The sequence below is a fragment of the Vigna unguiculata genome, chromosome 2, assembly GCF_037176805.1.
Source record: "Vigna unguiculata cultivar grain cowpea cultivar isolate G323 ecotype 2 chromosome 2, ASM3717680v1, whole genome shotgun sequence".
NCBI classification, from domain to species: domain Eukaryota; kingdom Viridiplantae; phylum Streptophyta; class Magnoliopsida; order Fabales; family Fabaceae; genus Vigna; species Vigna unguiculata.
Window position 1 is genome coordinate 27,728,580 of NC_140793.1, and position 19,690 is coordinate 27,748,269.

At 25.7% G+C, this 19,690-nt stretch overlaps 1 protein-coding gene across 1 annotated transcript; it reads left to right on the forward strand.

The window, feature by feature from the left end:
* Positions 1-11,618: 11,618 nt before the first annotated feature.
* Positions 11,619-13,297, forward strand: LOC114173303 (putative mannitol dehydrogenase). The gene is made up of 5 exons (XM_028057596.2): positions 11,619-11,754; positions 11,865-11,978; positions 12,073-12,586; positions 12,692-12,845; positions 12,946-13,297. The coding sequence occupies exons 1-5, from the start codon at positions 11,657-11,659 to the stop codon at positions 13,149-13,151; spliced, it is 1,086 nt and encodes a 361-aa protein (XP_027913397.2). The 5' UTR covers positions 11,619-11,656; the 3' UTR covers positions 13,152-13,297.
* Positions 13,298-19,690: the final 6,393 nt, after the last annotated feature.

Consider the following 19,690-nt stretch of genomic DNA (forward strand, 5'->3'; position numbering starts at 1 on the left):
CTTCCATTTCTTACTTTCATCTTTTATTTTTTATGTAATTTAATGTAAATCATTAATTAATATATCAATGTTTTTTATTTTAAAATAATTAATAATTTATATTAAATTACGTCAGAAATTAAAAAAGAAGACAAAAAATAATATTCATAATATATTTTTTAATTCTAATATTAATTCGTAATTTTTTTTTCTTAATTTCAGTAATATGCAAAAGAAAATTAATGGACAATAACATGTCCCCTATTTTTTTATTTTATATCGTTGTTGTTTATTTCTATTTGTCTGAGAAAAATAAATTAAAGTTATATATTATAAGATTAAATATGTTGTTGTTTCTCAAGTTTCAGTAAATTTTGTGATTAGTTTTTTTTTAAAATTTTATACCAATTTAGTCATTTTTCTTTAAAAATGCGTGAATTTAGTCCTTTTTACCGAGTTTTATTAAGTTTATTTGACGTTTTAAGCGCATTTCATGACAATATTTTAATTATTTACACCGTTTGACACATATTCGCTTCAATGTTAACTCAAATCTTATCATAAGATGCGTTTAAAATGTCAAATAAACTTAACAAAATTTGATAAGAAAGACTAAATTCATGCATTTCTAAAAATAAAAAATTAAATTGGTATAAAATTTTGAAGAAGGACTAATCTCAGAATTCACGGTACAAAAAAATATTTAACCCTATATTATATACTCTTATTTATTTCGAGCATTTTACTTTGATTTTTGTTTAAGTGGATTTGGACTCCTCTAAATCAGGGGGGGTGCTCATTAGAAGAAAAATAAAATCACTATTAATAAGAAAATTATTCATTCAGATTGTAATTAATTTTAAGTTTTATTATAATTTTTAATTCTCAGTTTTCTAATTAACGATTACGTGGTGCCTTATTTTCTAAAATACTTTTTCTTTAAAACAATAAACCAATTCTTTTATATATATTTGTGTGCTTGTGAGATTTTTCACCCATGGAAGGAAAAGGGGAATTAACTAATTTATTTTAAATTAATTAGGTATTAAATTTGCAAATTTCCATGTATTATGGATGTGTTTTAAATTGAAATAAAACTAAATAATAAATAAAATTAAATGAACAGTAGATATTTCCATTATTGACCATGAGTGTTTTTATTATATTAAATAAATTAAATTAAAGATATAAATCGGTAAACATGGGAAACAAATTATAGAAATCTATTTTCAAAATCAAGATAAGTTTTTAGGATGAAATCAAGACATATAATTTTGGTTAAAATATCTTTTTTGTTTCAATTTTCATCAACTTTTCTTAAATCAATCATAATTTTTTTTTTTTGTGTTAAATACGTCCTAATTTTTGTAAATTTTTTCAATTAGGTCATTTTTTTCTAACACTATTTAAATCATTAACAACCATAAATTGTGACTGCCTAGTGTCACTTTGTGGGTTTTTTAAATTTTTTAAATTTCTTTTAAATTCTTTTATTAATTTCTTTTAAAAAATTTAATTTTTTGTAAATGGTGTCAACCCAGCAGTGTACCACGTATTTAAGTCACTCTTTTATATTCAATCTGGTCTCTATATTCATTATTTTTATTCAATTTAGTCTTAATTTTTGTTAACATGAACTAATTTTGTCTCTCTCCAAATTGAAACCAAATTTAATTTTTATATTAAAATTCACATTTTATTAAATATTTTTATATAATATATTAAAATACACATCATAATAATTTTTATATAAAAATTAAATTTGGTCTCATATTCAACAAAAACAAAATTGAAACAAAATTAAAAAAAAACAAATATAGGACCAAATTGAATATAAAACATTGATTCTGATACAACACACTACGTGGACATTTAAAAAAATTGAAACAAATTTAAAAAATCTAAAAAATTAAAAAAAAGAAGATAACAAAGTAACGCGTGACAGGTAATGTTCATGGTAGTAAATGATTTAAACTTTAGCAAAAAATAATCGAACAAAATTAACAAAAATTGAGACATATTTAAGCACAAAAAAAAGTAGAATTAATTTCACAAAACTTGACAAAAATTGAGACAAAAAAAGTATTTTAACCAATAATTTTTATTTATGTGCTAGACTAAAAGAAAGTTTGAATTGAGATTAATGATGACTACAATAATATAAAAACTCAATTTATCTTAAAATAAAAATATATATTTCTAATTTATTACCATCTACAAAGATTTAAAATCTAAATTAAAATTAAGATTATTTTTAAATAAAATAAAAATTAATTTAGATTTGACTCCTTTAAATTAAAGAATTTGTACCCACTCTATATATCAAAATTAAAGTCTAAAAAATAAATCGTTGGTCTTATAAATTTTATAATGTTTACATTTTTTATTTTCAGTCTCCCTCCCATGATTATGCGGTAGTCTATTTCTTTATTTTTAAATAGTTTTCATCTTGTTAAGACATTTATTGTGCTAATTTGATGAGAAGTAACTAGAAAAACAAAATTTATGAATTGCATATCTTTATTTTTAGATTAGATAACGATAAGACCAATGAATACTCACGTGGTTTGATTGGATATGCGAGGTACTCCGTGCGAGGTTCATCACCTCTGTATCTATGTGTAATCTAATGGAAAATGAAGTTTAAATTGGGTCAAAAGAGATATTTTTCATGACTCTGTAGACACTGCTGAATATTTTAGAAAATTATTATATCTTTAAAATATATTAATTTTTATATATCGACAAAGTTTAAACAAGTTTTAAATATATTTTAAAATATTAAATAAGTATATTTTGAAAGTAGAAAAACAATTTCAAAAATTAAATAGAAAATTTAACTTCATGGTGGAGGAATTTGTAAAAAAGGGTCGTTTGAATTTTTTTTGCAAAATAGGGTCAAGTCGTCGTGGTGGAGGACGACATTAAAGGTGAAGTCGTCTTCCACCGTACCGGTTTCTTTTTTTTTTTATTTCAAAAAGTGAAACCGTGCCCTCAGAAGCCGGTTTCTATATATTTTAAAAGTGAAGTCGTCCTTAGGCCTGACGACTTCACTTTTTGTTTTTTTTTTTTTTTACATTTTCAGCTTTATATATATATATTTTTAATTATATATTATTTAGTTTTTGTTAAATATTTATTTAAAAAGTAAAAATATGAAAAATAGTTTTAAAAAAATTCTAAAATACTTAATCGTTAAACCTTAATACAAAATTAAGAAGATAAAATGATACAAATTAAAAAAATATTAAAAAATCCTTCGATAATTATATTTGAATATTTAATTTGTTAATTTTTATTTTATTTGTGGTTTAGTCAGTCTACTAACTATCAAGTATCATTTAATAAAATACTAAATTTATAAAATCAAATGAAGAAGTAGAGAACATTTTGACCAAATCAGAAGAAACTGACGAAAAAATCGCCATTGAGGATGTCACTTTATTTCTCTACTGTAAACAAATATTTAAAAAAAAAACTAAATAATATATAATTAAATATATATATATATATATATATATATAAAGCTGAATCTGTAAAAAAAAAAAAAAAAAAAAAACCAAAAAGTGAAGTCGTCATATCCAAGGACGACTTCACTTTCAAAATATATAAAAATATATAGAAATCGGCTTCTGAGAGCACGGTTTTGCTTTTTAAAAAAAAAAAAATGAAACCGGCATGGTGAAGGACGACTTCACCTTTAATGTCGTCCTCCACCACGACGACTTGATCCTATTTTGCAAAAAAAATTTCAACGGACCCATTTTTACAAATTCTTAGTCAAAATGATCCCATTTTACAAAAAAGCCATGTGTAATCTAATGGAAAATGAAGTTTAAATTGGGTCAAAAGAGATATCTTTCATGACTCTGTAGACACTGCTGAATATTTTAGAAAATTATTATATCTTTAAAATATATTAATTTTTATATATCGACAAAGTTTAAACAAGTTTTAAATATATTTTAAAATATTAAATAAGTATATTTTGAAAGTAGAAAAACAATTTCAAAAATTAAATAGAAAATTCAACTTCATGATTTATTAATATTACATGTGGTATCAATTGTCCTGAAGTCAAATGGTTAGATCATAATCAAATTATTTTATTATACTTGAAAAAACAAGTTACATTCTAATTAACGACTAAAACTTTTAATTTAATAATAAATTTTAGATTTTAATAATTGATATTAGAATGAAGATTGCAGATTTAATTTCTACTTAATAATTATTAAAAAAAATTGTTGTAAGTTGTACAGTTATATGGAAGATTAGATGAACTGTAAATAAGGATTTGAGAGATTATTGGGCATGTTTAATTAGTGACATTAAATATACTTCTAAAAGTATTTTCTACTCACCAAAAATACTTACTGTGTTAGCTGTCACTCTTACAGGTGGATAAGATAAATTGATTGTGATTCTCTGGAGTAGTAAAGTGAAATGGGTCAGGTTCAAAATTAATAAGTCATTATTAGAATTTTAAGAGTGCATTTAAGTGTATATAGATTGAAAAGTAGAGAACTCGAAGTCAAACAATATATAAAAAATAATACTCATAAATGCATTCTTTTAAAGTTTTAAATTAAAAATATTTTTAATTTTTTTTATCTTATTTGTGTTGTATTTTATTATAAATTATATATATATATATATATATATATATATATATATATATGTGTGTGTGTGAGATTATGTATTTGTAATATATTCTACTCGAAGTTATAAAATTTGACCTCAGTCTTTATAGATATTTAAATCTTTGGTATTATTCTATAAAGTTCATTTTTTTTAGTCCTCATAAAATATTACTCCTTAATATCATATTTTAATAATTTTTTAATTTATAGTATTTTAAATTCGGTCTAAGAAAAAAAACAAAAAACAAAAAATCATTTAAATTGTTATGAATACTACCAAAAATCTCCAAAACATATTGTTTTACCACGAGCTCTAATTCAACAACCTTGATGTCTTACATTTTCTTAAATACAGTAAATTATGGATAGTACTTTTAATAATATAAATATAACATGTTAGACACATGACAACAAACGGAACTTACTCGAGTTTCATTATTTTATATTTAATTTTTATATTTTCTCTTTTACAATAAAGTGTACAAAATTTTTGTCACATCTTTATTTTCATCGAATAACATATATAATTTTATGTATAATTTTGTGTTCATACCGTACCACTTTTTTTATACTTAAATATTAATTAATTGTTTTTAATATTAAAATAAAAATTAAATTAAAAGAAATATAATATTATTAAATATTAAAAAAAAATATATTTTTAAATCTTTGATCTCAATTATTTATAAATAAATTATAATAATATAAACTTCAAATCAGAATACCAATTAACAATTGCATAAAAAGGAAATAATGATATAAAATACTTCACAACCAAAACATTTATAATTTTTACAAATATCAAAGAAACAAAGTTGATAAAATTAAAAAATATTTAAAAAATTATAAAAATAAAACAAATATTCAAATTTTAAAATATTTTAAATATCTCCTTACTAATACATTTTCTTATATCCTGATAAATATTATATCTAACGAAATTGCACAAATGAAAAATATAAAATTAATTATAATTCAAATTTAGTTATAAATCTTTCGTTTTTTTAATTTTTATCTATGTTGGATATTGCGAAAAAGATTTGTGATATTACAGTTAATAAAATCTTTATACAATTGTGATGATAAAATTACATTTATAAAAAAGAATTAGAAAATAAAAATAATTATATAAAAATCATCAAAAACAATATTTTACGTAATAAAAATATTAAAAAAAATTATGCACAAAAGAAAAAATATATAATTAATGATATGATAAAATGAAAAAAATTGAGGAAGTTTTCTAAATATATATGAGAATAACCAAACCATTGAGAGATAATGAAAGTTGTTTTAGAAAACACAGCTTTCTAAAATAAAACAAATGGTTAAGGATCAAAAAGCATAAGAAGATAAAATTTTATATCATCTAGTAAATGACTTACATGATTGAACACTTAAGAGTCAACCTTTTCTATCCAAAAAAAGATAAACAATAAATAAAAGTATTAAAAAAGAGCAAAAAGAATTAAAAGTGAGACCTTAAATCTATTTTATTCACTGAAATTGCTAAGACCATTTGAACATAATCATATAAAAAGAAGAAAAAAAAGTACAATCAAGGTTCGGTAAGCAGGATAGTACTATAGAGATATGTGTGAATTTTGTAAGTATTGAATAAGCCAAACAATTAAAAAAAAGGAGAAAGAGAATTATATATCTATATATTAAGATTGATATTGGAATGGGGATGGGATGAATGTGTACATATCCATCTCGTCCACGTACTCAATTGAAAAAATCAAATATTCATGGTCAATGTATGAATTCTCCGTCAAAACAAAGATAGGTTTAGACAACAGCCAATGTTTATTTGCCATTGTAATTCGTGAAATATAAATGACACGTATACACTTGGTAGACCTACTAAAATCAAGGGTTTCAAATTCACTAAGGGTGTGTTTGTATTGGAGTGTGAATTTGAGGGAGAGTGAGTAAATAAATTTGATGGGATGGAGAGAGAATTGCGTTGTTTTTTTGATTAAGAGATATATAGTGTGATTTGAGTATGTATGATGAAAATTTGTGAATTTGTGTAAGATGTGATGATATGATAGATTAAAAAAATATTTTAATGGATAAAATTATATAACTATCATTTTACCCTCAAGAATAAATGTGATATAATTTTAAATGTAAATAATGAAAACGATATTAAAATTAAATTAACATTGGTATTTATAATTGAAAATAAAAGTTAAAATTGGAAAGATAAAATTAAAATTAAAAGGGAATTGTTGGAAAGAAAGTTTATTATATTTTTTAAATAGTATAGTGGTTCTATGTTTGTTTCTCATCCACCAAACAAAATATACCCAATTAAACAACTTATAATTGACAATTATAATTGACAACTTAAATTATCTACCAAATTAAAATTCATTTAATAACTTAAATAATAATTTTTTAATAATATTTATTTTATTTTACTTTATTTTAGAATAGGTAGTAAAATGCATTCGGAATCCATTTCCTCTCCCAAAATCCCGTCCCTCTTTTTCTATGCCAAATAAAATGAGGTTATTTTCTACTTTGTACATAACCTTAATAGTATGTCCTCACAAATTTATTCTATATGAAGGATGTTTCTCACTTAAATCATTACATGCGAATCACTTCACAACCATGGAAACAAACAGCACACACAATTACAAATCCAACCTCACATTAACACGTGAAAGTAAACCTCCCAAAACAAACATACACTTAGTGTTAATATGTTCTGATACATAAACTGATGATGATAAAAAACAGTTTGGAAAGTGAGGTTTGCAACCACCCATATATACTTTAAATTAAGATTCGGTGTTTGTACACTTACAATATAGAGACTCTAAGTACTCTAACATGTTAAAAGGTAGGATTTAAGCCTAACTCAAGCTTCACAAACTGGTTTGTAAGGTAATAATTTCACTCAATTATACATTGTAAATTGGCCTTATCTCTAGTCGATGTGAGACTTCTAACGCCACATTCAATCTAATTCAACCTATTAACTACAGCCAATTCTTTTCTTTGAGTTAACCACAACCCCAAACACCCCAAACCATTCCTTTGATACAAAACCATTTGAATGAATGCTAAATTTGTCTTTTAGAGTGCCACGGTGTATTGCACTATGCAACAGTCAGTGTGTGACATCAGAAAATGTTCTTGACAGTCGTGAATTTACTTAAGGCCAAAACTTTTTTATATTTGTTTTCACTCACAAAATCTAAATTTAGAGAAAATTAAACTTTACATAAGAAAAAAAAAACATGTCGAAGAAAAAAATTTGAATCGATGCTTTACATAAAGAAGGAAAAATTGTCTGGTTTTTATTTATGAGTGTATTAAGATTTTTGTATTTAGATCTAGAATCGAAATAAATGCAGAAAGGAAAAGAAGAAGCAGCAGAGTAGTAGTAGTAGTAAATAATAAAAGAGGAAGTAGTAGCAACACAATACCATTGATTCGCTTGGTACTTTTTCATTTATGATATCGATGGAAGTTAATGTTAACGACAAAATTCAGAGGCATAGTTTCCCTACGCCAAGTATTAAGGTTCGTCAAATGAACAATCGCTATCACTTCTGATACGAAACACGGGGTTGACTGAATCTGAATGTCATAAAAGAAAACAATAAAAATAATAAAAATAATTATAATATGCCCAAGTTGTGTCCTTTCTCTCTTGAATGTATGGTTGTCGTAGACAGCTACGTATAGAGGTCCTGGTAATGCAGTATGAGCAATATTATCTACCTATCTATCTGCACTGCAAACTGACGATTCTGCATGCTGCTGCTGTTGCTGCTGCTGCTTCTGCTGCTGCAAGTGCCTGAATACGAAGCCGTCTTTGATTCTTAGATCTTAACAATAATAAATGAAAATAATTTATTATTTTATGTGAAAACCGATGATTCAGCATGGTAGCTCTCAGTGCTACTATGTCCCTATTACTCAATAGTTTTTCCCATCCAAATCTCTCTCACCTTCTTCACCTTTCATATATGCTCATGCATGCCAACCTTCTACCCTCTCTGCTACACTACTCTTCATTATTTATGATGCATTCATACATACATTTGGAGTCGTGAACTTCTGCATTATTCTTACATGTCTAAATAATTCAATATTAAAACTCACTCTTCACTTCATTCTTCTATAATCTTTTTTATAGGTTTCAAGATTATAGCATGCTTAGTGATATTAGAGTTGTTTGATTTTTAGTTTATATGACTTTTGCATGGATGTATATCTTTTAAGGAAAATGATTTTTCACCAGTAAATTTTGATAATTTTCTTTTACAATCTTAGATGTCATTTTCTAATTGATTTTCATTTTTTATTTTCTCTTTCTCAATATTTCAAAATCACTTAAGAGATGACACCTCATATTATAAGAGAAAGTTGTCAAAATTTAGTAGCCAAAATATCATTATCTTTTTTCTAATAAGAACATAACTACTATTTAAAATATATAGTTCACTACTAAAAAAACTCATATTTTCTGCCAATTTTGTTTTGAATTTTTTTTCGCAGGAAATACCTACAAATTTTGTTGTGAAATTTTTTTTGCAAGAAATTGCTACCAATTTTCTTGCAAAATATTTTGTATATAAAACACTTTTCACAACAAATTTTGTAGGAAATGATTACCCACGAAAAAATTACTTGCCAATTAAAATTCTTAGAAAAAATGGCAGAAAAAAGTCTTTTCTTCCAATTTTTTTAAACAAATTTGCAAGAAAAATCTCATGTAATATGGGAATTTCTAGTAGTGGTTGCATATTCAAGATTTTAAAAATTTAAATTATTGATTAAACAGGATTTGAATATGTAATATAGTTATATATTTTAATTTTAAATCACAACCTAGTGATTAATATAATATTACTTAAGTAATACCTCACATCGCTTAAGCAAACGTAAGTTACTTGAGCAATAACAGTTCTAGAAAAGGAATGGGCTCTCTCAAATATTTTGAAACTTGATTGATGATAATTACTTTTTACGCCACATTGGTTTCTTCCTACACCTCCATGGCAGTGTTGGAAACGTCTAAAGTTGTATATTGGATTGTAGAATTTCGAAACATATTTTGAATTGCTCCATTCGATCTTTAATTACATTCTAGATTTTGAAATTCTGTAAACCAGAAATATATTTAGAATTATAAAGAATATATTTTAAATTTTGCAATCCATACTCATATTTTTAATGGATGATCTAAAATATATTTTTTATTTACGCAATTCAGAAACATATTTTAGATAATATAATCTAGAAATCATTTTAGATTGTATAGCTTTTAATACATTTTAAGATCTGGAAATGCATTAAAATTCATACAATTTGCAATACATTTTTAAATTGTGTAATTTATACTATATTTTTAGATTTTAAATTGCATAATGGTGAATAGATTTCAAACTTAAAGAAAGTTAGAGTTTTCTCACTGTTATTGAGGTGCGCGGAGAAGAAAGGGAGGTGCTAAAAGAAATACCTAATTAATTCTGATGTGGGCCAACTTTACCCTTTAAATGGACAAAAACGTTACGGATAATCCAATTAGACGTGAAAGCTGTTTCTTGCATCCGGAGCTCATAAGGTGCAGAAAAAATTATAATTAAAAAGTAAGATATCATTGTTACATAGAAATAGAAAAATGCAAGTTTGAGGTGGGAATGGGTTTGGTTACTGTGAAATTTTAAATACAAAAAGTAACTGGGTGATTTTTTTACAATAGATGTGTCTTAAAAAGTAATTTAAACGATGAAAAATTAATATATTGTAATTATGTTTAGGAAACATTGTAGTTATATTTTAGTTATAAATATTCAATTACTTTGAATCAACTATCTAAATTGAGAGATGTATTCATCTAGACATAAATAAAAAAAACCACATGTCTAACTGTCCTTCGTAGTTGAAATTGGTTTTTGATTTAAAGACAAAAATGTCGTTTGGGTTCTTCTATTCATTAAAAATAAGAAAGAACATACTTATGTAAATATAAAATTATTTTATTATATGAAAATTAAAAAATTAAAAAAAATTAAAAAAATTATTTAAAAATTGGAAGCAGAAAGTCCTATTGACTAGGTCAATGGGTACTTGATTGGATAGGTGAATTATTTAAAAAATAAAGCTAACAACTTAAATTTGTTGAGTGAATTGTATATGTGATACCATAGATGAGAAAAAGTCGTACACTTTATTTAACACATGACAAGTTGGTTTTTTCACTTGAACTTTTCAATGAGTTTATTTTAAATCATCTGAATTTAAAATTAATTTTTAGTTAAAAGCATGTTTGAATTATATTTTTAAATTATAATATAATTAATAATATTTTTTTATTTAGATGATATTTTAAGATTTTAAATAGTTATATATATATATATATATATATATATATATATATATATAATTTATATAATAATTACTATCAGAAATAAGTATTTTCGTTAAAAATTAAATTTGAAAGATATAAGTACAGCTCAACATAAAAATAATTATACCAATTTATTTAGTTGTTAAATTTATTGATTTAAAATAATTTAAAGAGGAAAACAATAAATTAATTATACTACAGAGAACAGCTAATGTTATGCTAATTTATATTGTTTATCTTGTAAAAAATATAATAGAACAACAACAGTATTTCTTTAGAGAAAAGATGGTTTGACACGGTTCACCGTTCTGAAGGAGATAGCATTGTTGAATAACAATAATATATTAAACTAAGTTATTTAATTAAATTATAAATTGAATCATTGAATAAGAAATTAATAAAACGAGGTATAACTGTTTTTATAAGTGAGGATCCATATTCTTTCTGGCTTTTCAGTTTGACCTTAACATTGGGTTCACAACAAGTCAAGCTTGTAGAAGAAGCAACAACATCACGAGATACGTTAGCCATACGTCACCAAATACGTCAATAAAACAACCTTGGTCATGCATGCAATTATAAATACCTCTTTCTTGGTACCGTTCCCTCACTCCTCCATTTCTCATCTCTGATCCAAATACTGTAACAGATTGAAATGGCTTCACAAACTGAAGTTGAGCATCCCAGAAAGGCATTCGGATGGGCAGCGAGGGACCCTTCTGGTTTTTTCTCACCTTTCAATTTCTCCAGAAGGTTCCCTAATCACTTCAATCAACACAAAAAAAAATATGTTAAGAACACAGTTAATTGCTGTAGCCACTTCACTAACAGATTCAGTTTTTGCTTTGCAATTTCTTTTTCAGAGAAACCGGTGAAAAAGACGTTGCATTCAAAGTGCTGTATTGTGGGATATGTCACTCTGATCTCCACATGGCAAAGAACGAATGGGGCAATTCCACCTATCCACTAGTCCCAGGGTATATACTTTAAAACAACCGCTAACTATAAATTAAGGTTTTGTTATATTAAGTGACAGATACAGTTTTGTTCTAATAATTTAAAATGGTGCAGGCATGAGTTGGCTGGGGTAGTGACAGAGGTGGGAAACAAAGTAGAAAAATTAAAAGTTGGGGACAGGGTGGGTGTGGGATGCTTGGTTGATTCCTGCGGCACCTGCGAGAATTGTTGTGAGAATCTTGAGAATTATTGTCCACAATATACTCTCACATATGGTGCCAAATATAGAGATGGAAGCATCACATATGGAGGCTACTCTGATTGGATGGTTGCAGATGAACACTTTGTGGTTCGAATTCCTGATGGCTTACCACTTGATGCTGCTGCACCTCTCCTCTGTGCTGGCATCACAGTTTATAGCCCTCTCAGATATTTTGCCCTAGACAAACCTGGTCTGCATGTGGGTGTGGTTGGTCTCGGTGGACTGGGCCATATGGCTGTAAAATTCGCCAAAGCTTTTGGGGCCAAGGTCACGGTAATAAGCACATCACCTTACAAAAAGGAGGAAGCAATTCAACATCTTGGAGCTGACTCTTTTCTGATAAGCCGTGACCAAGATCAGATGGAGGTGTGTCCATATATATATTCATAGGTTAAGAACGTTACATATTTATCAATAGATACTGAAAAGCGAGAATGTGTCAAAAAAGAGTTAATTCTGATTATTTTGTAGGCTGCAAAGGGTACTTTGGATGGTATTATCGACACAGTTTCGGCCGTTCATCTTCTGCTACCTCTGATTGGTTTGCTGAAGTCTCATGGAAAGCTTGTAATGCTGGGTGCACCGGAGAAGCCTCTGGAGCTGCCAATCTTTCCTTTACTTTCTGGTAAGCAAGTGATTTAGAATAATATACAGATGCATATGCATATTCAGAAAGTTTATTAAATCAGTATTTTGATGTTAATAATAAGTGCTTGGTTTGGTAGGGAGAAAGATAGTAGGTGGAAGTTTGATCGGAGGAATAAAGGAGACCCAAGAGATGATGGACTTTGCTGCGAAACACAACGTAAAACCTGACATTGAAGTCATTCCTATTGATTATGTGAACACTGCAATGGAGCGTCTCCTCAAAGCAGATGTGAAATACAGATTTGTGATTGACATAGGAAACACTCTAAAACCAAGCCCTTGAAGCTTTTGCCATTCACATTTTCTGTGAAAATGTGATAGATAGATAGCAGTTGGCTTTACCATTTCTCGAGAAGTTAATTTCCTGTTTGTGTTTTGTACTGTTCTTTCAGCAATTGCAACTTCATACGAATACCAGCGTTGTTTTTATTTTCTTTGCCATGTTTCAAAATTCAAATGTCAATTTTCTATAAGCAAAATAATATTGATTTTCAAAGAGTACAAGAGGTAAAGGATTGGGATTTTCATTCCTTTTCTTAAGTTTTAAAAGGTATTTGTTTTTATTGCACTTGCGACAAACAGTACTAGAATTTTTTTATGAATTTTTTTACAAATTTATTAAAAGGAATTTTAAAAAAGGATTTATTTTTTCTATTTTTTAATTGACAAATAATTTTTATTTATAAATAATTCTTTAAAGAATAATTATTTCTTATAAAATTATTAAATTTGTAAATATTTTTACGAAAAATATTTTATACAAAATATTTTAAAATAATTAATAAAAAAATTATAAAATTATTTGTAAGTATTTTTTTAAATTAAAAAAATGATTTTTTAGCGGCGAAAACCTTAACTATAAATAAATATGGTCATTCTCTTACTATGAATTTTCTAATACTTTCTGATCCACCATTTATGCTATTAAAGTATTAAAATGGAATTTAGTGGAGTAGGTCAATGAATTATCTCACTTAACACGTAACATTTGACTGGAGCAAGAAGTTATGACATTAATGATAATCCATCTGGTGAATGAAAAAATAATAATAAAGCTATCAAAATTTTGTAATAGAACACAACCTTTGATTTTCCATAGAACACATGTTGAATTGTATTTATTTTTAGTATTATTTTAGTAGAAATAAGACTGGGAGATTAAAAAACAATAATCCAATTAAATTAATCAATTAAACTAACGAATTAAATCTCGATACAATTGGTATTCAATTATCAATATTCAATCGATTTATAATTTTAATTCTAATTTTAGAATCACAAATTATTATCACAAAAATTAAAACCAAAATTAAGAAAGAGAAGAAGCCATTCAAATGAATGAAAATTTAGATCAAACTTAATTTGGGTTGTTTAACAATGATTTCTCTATTACATACTAACAAGAATGCGGCAAAAGAATAATAAAATAAATTCTGCAATTGATTATTCACTAACAAAAAAAGTTTAACTACTCTTTCGGATTCCTCCTTTTTGTTAAAAATGTTAAATTGTAGGTTAAGTTTTTTTAAGTTTTAATTTGATACAAATTTTTAAAAAATTGATACAATTTAGTTTCTTCGTTAAATTTTTTGAAATAATCAATATTTTTTTATTAAATTTGACCACTATAATTATGTTAATTATATCAATAAAATAAATTATTTTCATTAAAAATTTTAATTTTTATGTATAAAGTCAACTTTCGAAAAAAAAAAAAATATATATATATATATATATATATATTTTTAAAGTTTAATTAATTTTTTTTTGTATATTCATATTATAATTTTATTTTTAATTTTTTATTATATTTTAAGAATATATATTAAAAGATAAAAAATAAATAAAACAAAAATAACAAAGTAAAGAAAAAGTATTAAAAATTAAAAAAAATTGAAAAAAAATATATAAATATATACATATATATTTTCGACATTCAAAAATTCACAACCTTCATTGGATGTTGACGACATCCGATAATGTCCTTTACAGTAAGTTGACATCCGAAAGTAGTTTGGGAGATGAGATCTGTGTTACTCGATCAAATGGTCAAAGGGTATTTGTGGAAATTGAAATATCTTTAGGGTGCAAAAGAAAGTTGGGAGGTGCTGGAAGAAATCCCCCTAACCACATTGAATCAAATTTTCAAAAATTGAGACATTGAAACTAAAAAAATTGGAGAAACAACTTAACATTTTTGAACAAAAACAAAGACCAAAAGAGCAATTAAACGAAAAAAAATACAAATGGATAAGGTCGATAATCACAAAAATTATGTTGGTAAATTAAAATTACAAGGTTTATTAACAACCAAAATTTGTTAATAAAATGTTCATCAATAAATATTATCAACAAATATGAAAATTTATTGATAATTATCAACAATAAAAATCCATTGGTAGTTTACTACTAACTTGAATTCATTGGTAAATATCCATAGGTAAATATTGCGATTTGGTCTTACTCCTCTTACCTCTTATTCTTTATTATTTTTCTTCTTCTTTCTCTTCTTCTTATTCTTCTTCTTCCTCCTCCTCTTTGGTCTTTGTCGTCGTTACTGTTGTTGTGTCTATGATTGTTGTTGTCGTCATTATTGGTTTTGCCACATTTCCTCCTCCTTTATCATTGCCACCACCGTTGTTGCTAACATTGTTGTCATTGTTGTTACCATTGTTGTTGTTATCTTGTTGTCACTATTATTGTTGTTGTAATTGTTGCCTCCTCTTACTCGTCTTCCTCTTTCCCCTCCTTCTTCTTTTTTCTTCTTACTCATGTCCATTTAATTAATAATAAATGTTTCATCAAATTTGACAGAAAAATCGATGTCTGTTTTGTCGAGAAACTTACCAACAAAAAATACGATGAATTTACCAACAAATTTAAAAAAAAAAATTAATTATCGACAAATATACCAACGGATTTTAAAAAATATCTATTATCGACGAATTTTATCACAACATGGTCAAAGCCTAAAGCAAGAATTTTGACGTCTGCTTTATCGACAGAAATGTCTGCCGATAATAAAAATTATGAAATGCAAATGGATCTTTTTTGATAGATATTAGTTGACAATTAAAATCCTCAAATCTGATGGTAAATTACCTTTTATCGATAATTTTTTTTTCTATTGATAAATGTTATTTTACTGATGAATTTTTTTTTGTTGATAAAATTTTATCAGTAATATGATATTTTCTTGTAATGTTTATGTCTTATTTTAAATTGCAATTAGATCTTAAATAAACAATGAACCTAAACCCTATAATTTTGCAAATTGTGAAGAAATTATGGATTTATTATGAACTCTAATCATGTTTTGAAGTACAATTACAAAAGTCAATTCTATTCTGCATGATTCTCTTTATAAGCTTTAGAAAATATATCTCAATTTCTAAAAATTATAGAAAATATTACAGGAGTCCAAATCCGTTCACTTTGAAATCACTGGAAATGTAGCGTCTAATACAAATCTAATACAAGTAGAATAAAAAATATATTTATAAAGAATGTAAAATAAAAATAAAATGAGTTATAATGAATGAAATTGATTACTAAAATTAAAAAAAAAAAATGGAGTTGAAATCTGTGCTATAAAAAAGAGATAAATCTTGCAATCTACAAGAAATTAATATTTTAATAATTAAGTTATGATAATTTTTTTACAAGATGACATCTTTTAAATAATTTTAAAATAGAAAAGAAAAAAATAAAAAAAATAAAAAAATATTAAATTTTCAAAATTTAATTATTAAAAAATTATTTTCTAATATATGAATACGTTTTTCTCCTGTATCGAGGAGGGCATTTCAATCTAGACAACTCAGCACAGAACATGGAACTTATTCTATTGAAAGCTAGAGAAATATTTCATTCCTAGGCAATAACTGATTAGTATTAGTTTAATAGTTTAGTTTACCTTATCATATAATTAGATTGTTAAATCGTTAAGAAAACGTTTGACTAAAGGAACTAACTTTTGTGCTTTAAAAACTTTGGACCAGGCCCATCCAATAATAATAAATGACTATTTTTTTTAGCTTTCTTCTTACAACTCCAAATTTTTTTCTACACCTCCAAAAAAAGTTTAAATCATAAAAATATCACTTTGACTATTTAAGTGAAGCATCGCACATCACATTCCCAAAATTATTTTTAGATGTTGAAATTATAATGAATTTTAAATTATAACAGAATACAAAAATACATTTTAAAAATCAGATTGAATACACCTTTGTCCAATTTTGATTTTCCTTCATCTTGTCAAGCTAAGATTCATGTAGTAGAGTCCAATCTTGATGAATCTTGATGAACTTCAAATAGATATTCAAAAACTGCTCCAAGAAAATATTTATCACTCTTTCCTCTTTCTTTTGGATGAAAAAATTGTCTTTTCTAAGAGAAGTAGTGATCTGTTTATATGAATCAACTGCTGTTTAGAAGTACTAGTTGACTAGGTTATTGGACTAGTTAATTAGATTATGAAAGAATTTAAGTTCATGTTTCAAAAATAATCTAGTTGACTAGATTAGTATTCTAGTCGACTATCGAGACAATAAAACAACACTTTTAACTATCACACACATACCAGACATAACCTAATGATCTAATCAATTAAGTGTGAGACATTTAACACATACATCATGTTCACACACATATATGTCTTGTTTGAATTCCAACTTTTATATTATCATTCTTCCTGTGGATATCATAAAAAAAACACATAAGTTCACTTCGAAAAATAGGAACAACAAAAATTATCAAATCAATTTTTTATGTTTATATTAGTTTTCTTGTACTACTTCCTTGTATGACAGATTTTGATGAATACTAAAAAAGCAACATGATTATCTTTAAAATAATTCAATCTATCAAATTTTTTTAATAAAATTATTATTAACAGGTTGGTTTATTCATAAATAAATAGTACTCTTTTCAATATTTTATATTTTCTCTTGAAATTACTAAATCTAATTACAATATATAGATTAAGTTCTTAATTAAGAAAAGTCAATTTGAATAGTCAACTAAATAATCTTTGGGTATAAAGTAAATAAAGTTCACTTTGATCCATTCTTCTGGAGACCAAGAATGCATTAAGAGGTTTAATTCATGATGTTTTGTTAGAACAAAACATCTTCAATTATAGTAGGAAAATTAGTTTTTCGTCAGCAATAAGGAAGTTATTACGATAGTAATAACCTAATTTAGAGTTGGCATATGAATGAAGAGCCGATTTCACTGCTCCATCGTCTATTTCTTCTAACACGATACTTCTATGTGATATGTGAATGTTATCATACGTTGTGATTCTATTTATAGTACTATTGACATAATCTTTAAATATATTAGAGGAGGAATACCTGAAGAAGTAACAACTGTAGGAAAAAAGTTAGTAAAGATTAATGAAAATTTTTTTTAGACATGGTAAGAGTAGGAACTATGACCCCATTTTCATATTATTTTAGATAATTGTTAGCTTTAATTATCATTAACCTTTGATAAGTTTAATAATTACATATTTAATTTTTACATGTCTTCATGGTGATTCATGATAATATGGTTTTTAATTTGAGGTAAATTGAATTATTTTATTGGGTGTGTTATGCATATTAATTACAGATTATTTATTTAAAATATATTTGAGCAAATTTGTATGAGATGAAAAAAGATATACAGTAGAGAAATTATTAGTTTGTATAATGTTAAATTGGTAAATGCTTCAAAAAATATTAGTGAATTTCCACCATACAAAGTAATAGAAGTTTATAAGAATATTTCACTTTTCAAATAAATAATTAATTAAAAAAGATATTGCAATTTATATATAAATATTATATAGTTTATAAAGAATAACTATTTATACAAACAATTTATTTTTTTCAATTTTAAGAAATTAAAATCTCATTAAACACACTAAAATAATGTTTTATTAATAAATCCCACAATAATGGTAATTAATTTGTCTTTTTTTTACAATAATAATTCTTTTTCTTTTACTTGTCCATAAACTAATTTTTCTTGTGGTGATAGAATTGTCACGGGCACGAGGGATTCTGAAAAAAATAGACATTATACACAATTTTTCGGCTACATGAATACTCATAATAATTAATAACTCTTAATTCTTAATTTATGTTTTAGAATAAAATGTTAAAAAACAGATCTGTCTAATATTCTTAATGTCTAATACTCTTAACCACAAAGAGATCTGAATTGATTAATAAGTTTTTCACTTATTTAATGTGAATCTTGAAGGAGTCTTTAAGGTTTAAAACTCAATTAATCAATTTCGCAGTTCTGGGTTAATGGACTGTTTAAATCAATCAAGAAAGATTAAGAGAGAAAAGAAAGAATGAAGACACACAATTTATACTGGTTCGATTCAAGGCGAATCTACATCCAGTCTTCTCCTAAGTAACACACTTAGGAGGATTCCACTAAAGAGAAAGGATCCAAGAATTACAAGCACACCTATATAATTCTAGAACCTAAAACCCAAGAACTTGATCTACCAATCAAGAACTCCCCCTAGGAGCAATGCATCCACGCAATTGCACCTAGGCCTACACTTCACACAATGAAGCAACTGTAATCAGGAATACAATAAACAGAATCAAGAAACGAATACACCTATGTTGTGCAGATTTGACAATATGCTCCTTGATTCAAGCAAGACCCATCATGGTAGAATCAACTATCAATCTTCTTGGATCTGCACTTGAATGATCTTCCAGAATGATCAATCTCTCTATGACTATCAGAAGGCTCTCTCTCAAAAGGAAAAAATGCGTGATTTTTCAATGCTCTCTTGGCCCAAAACAG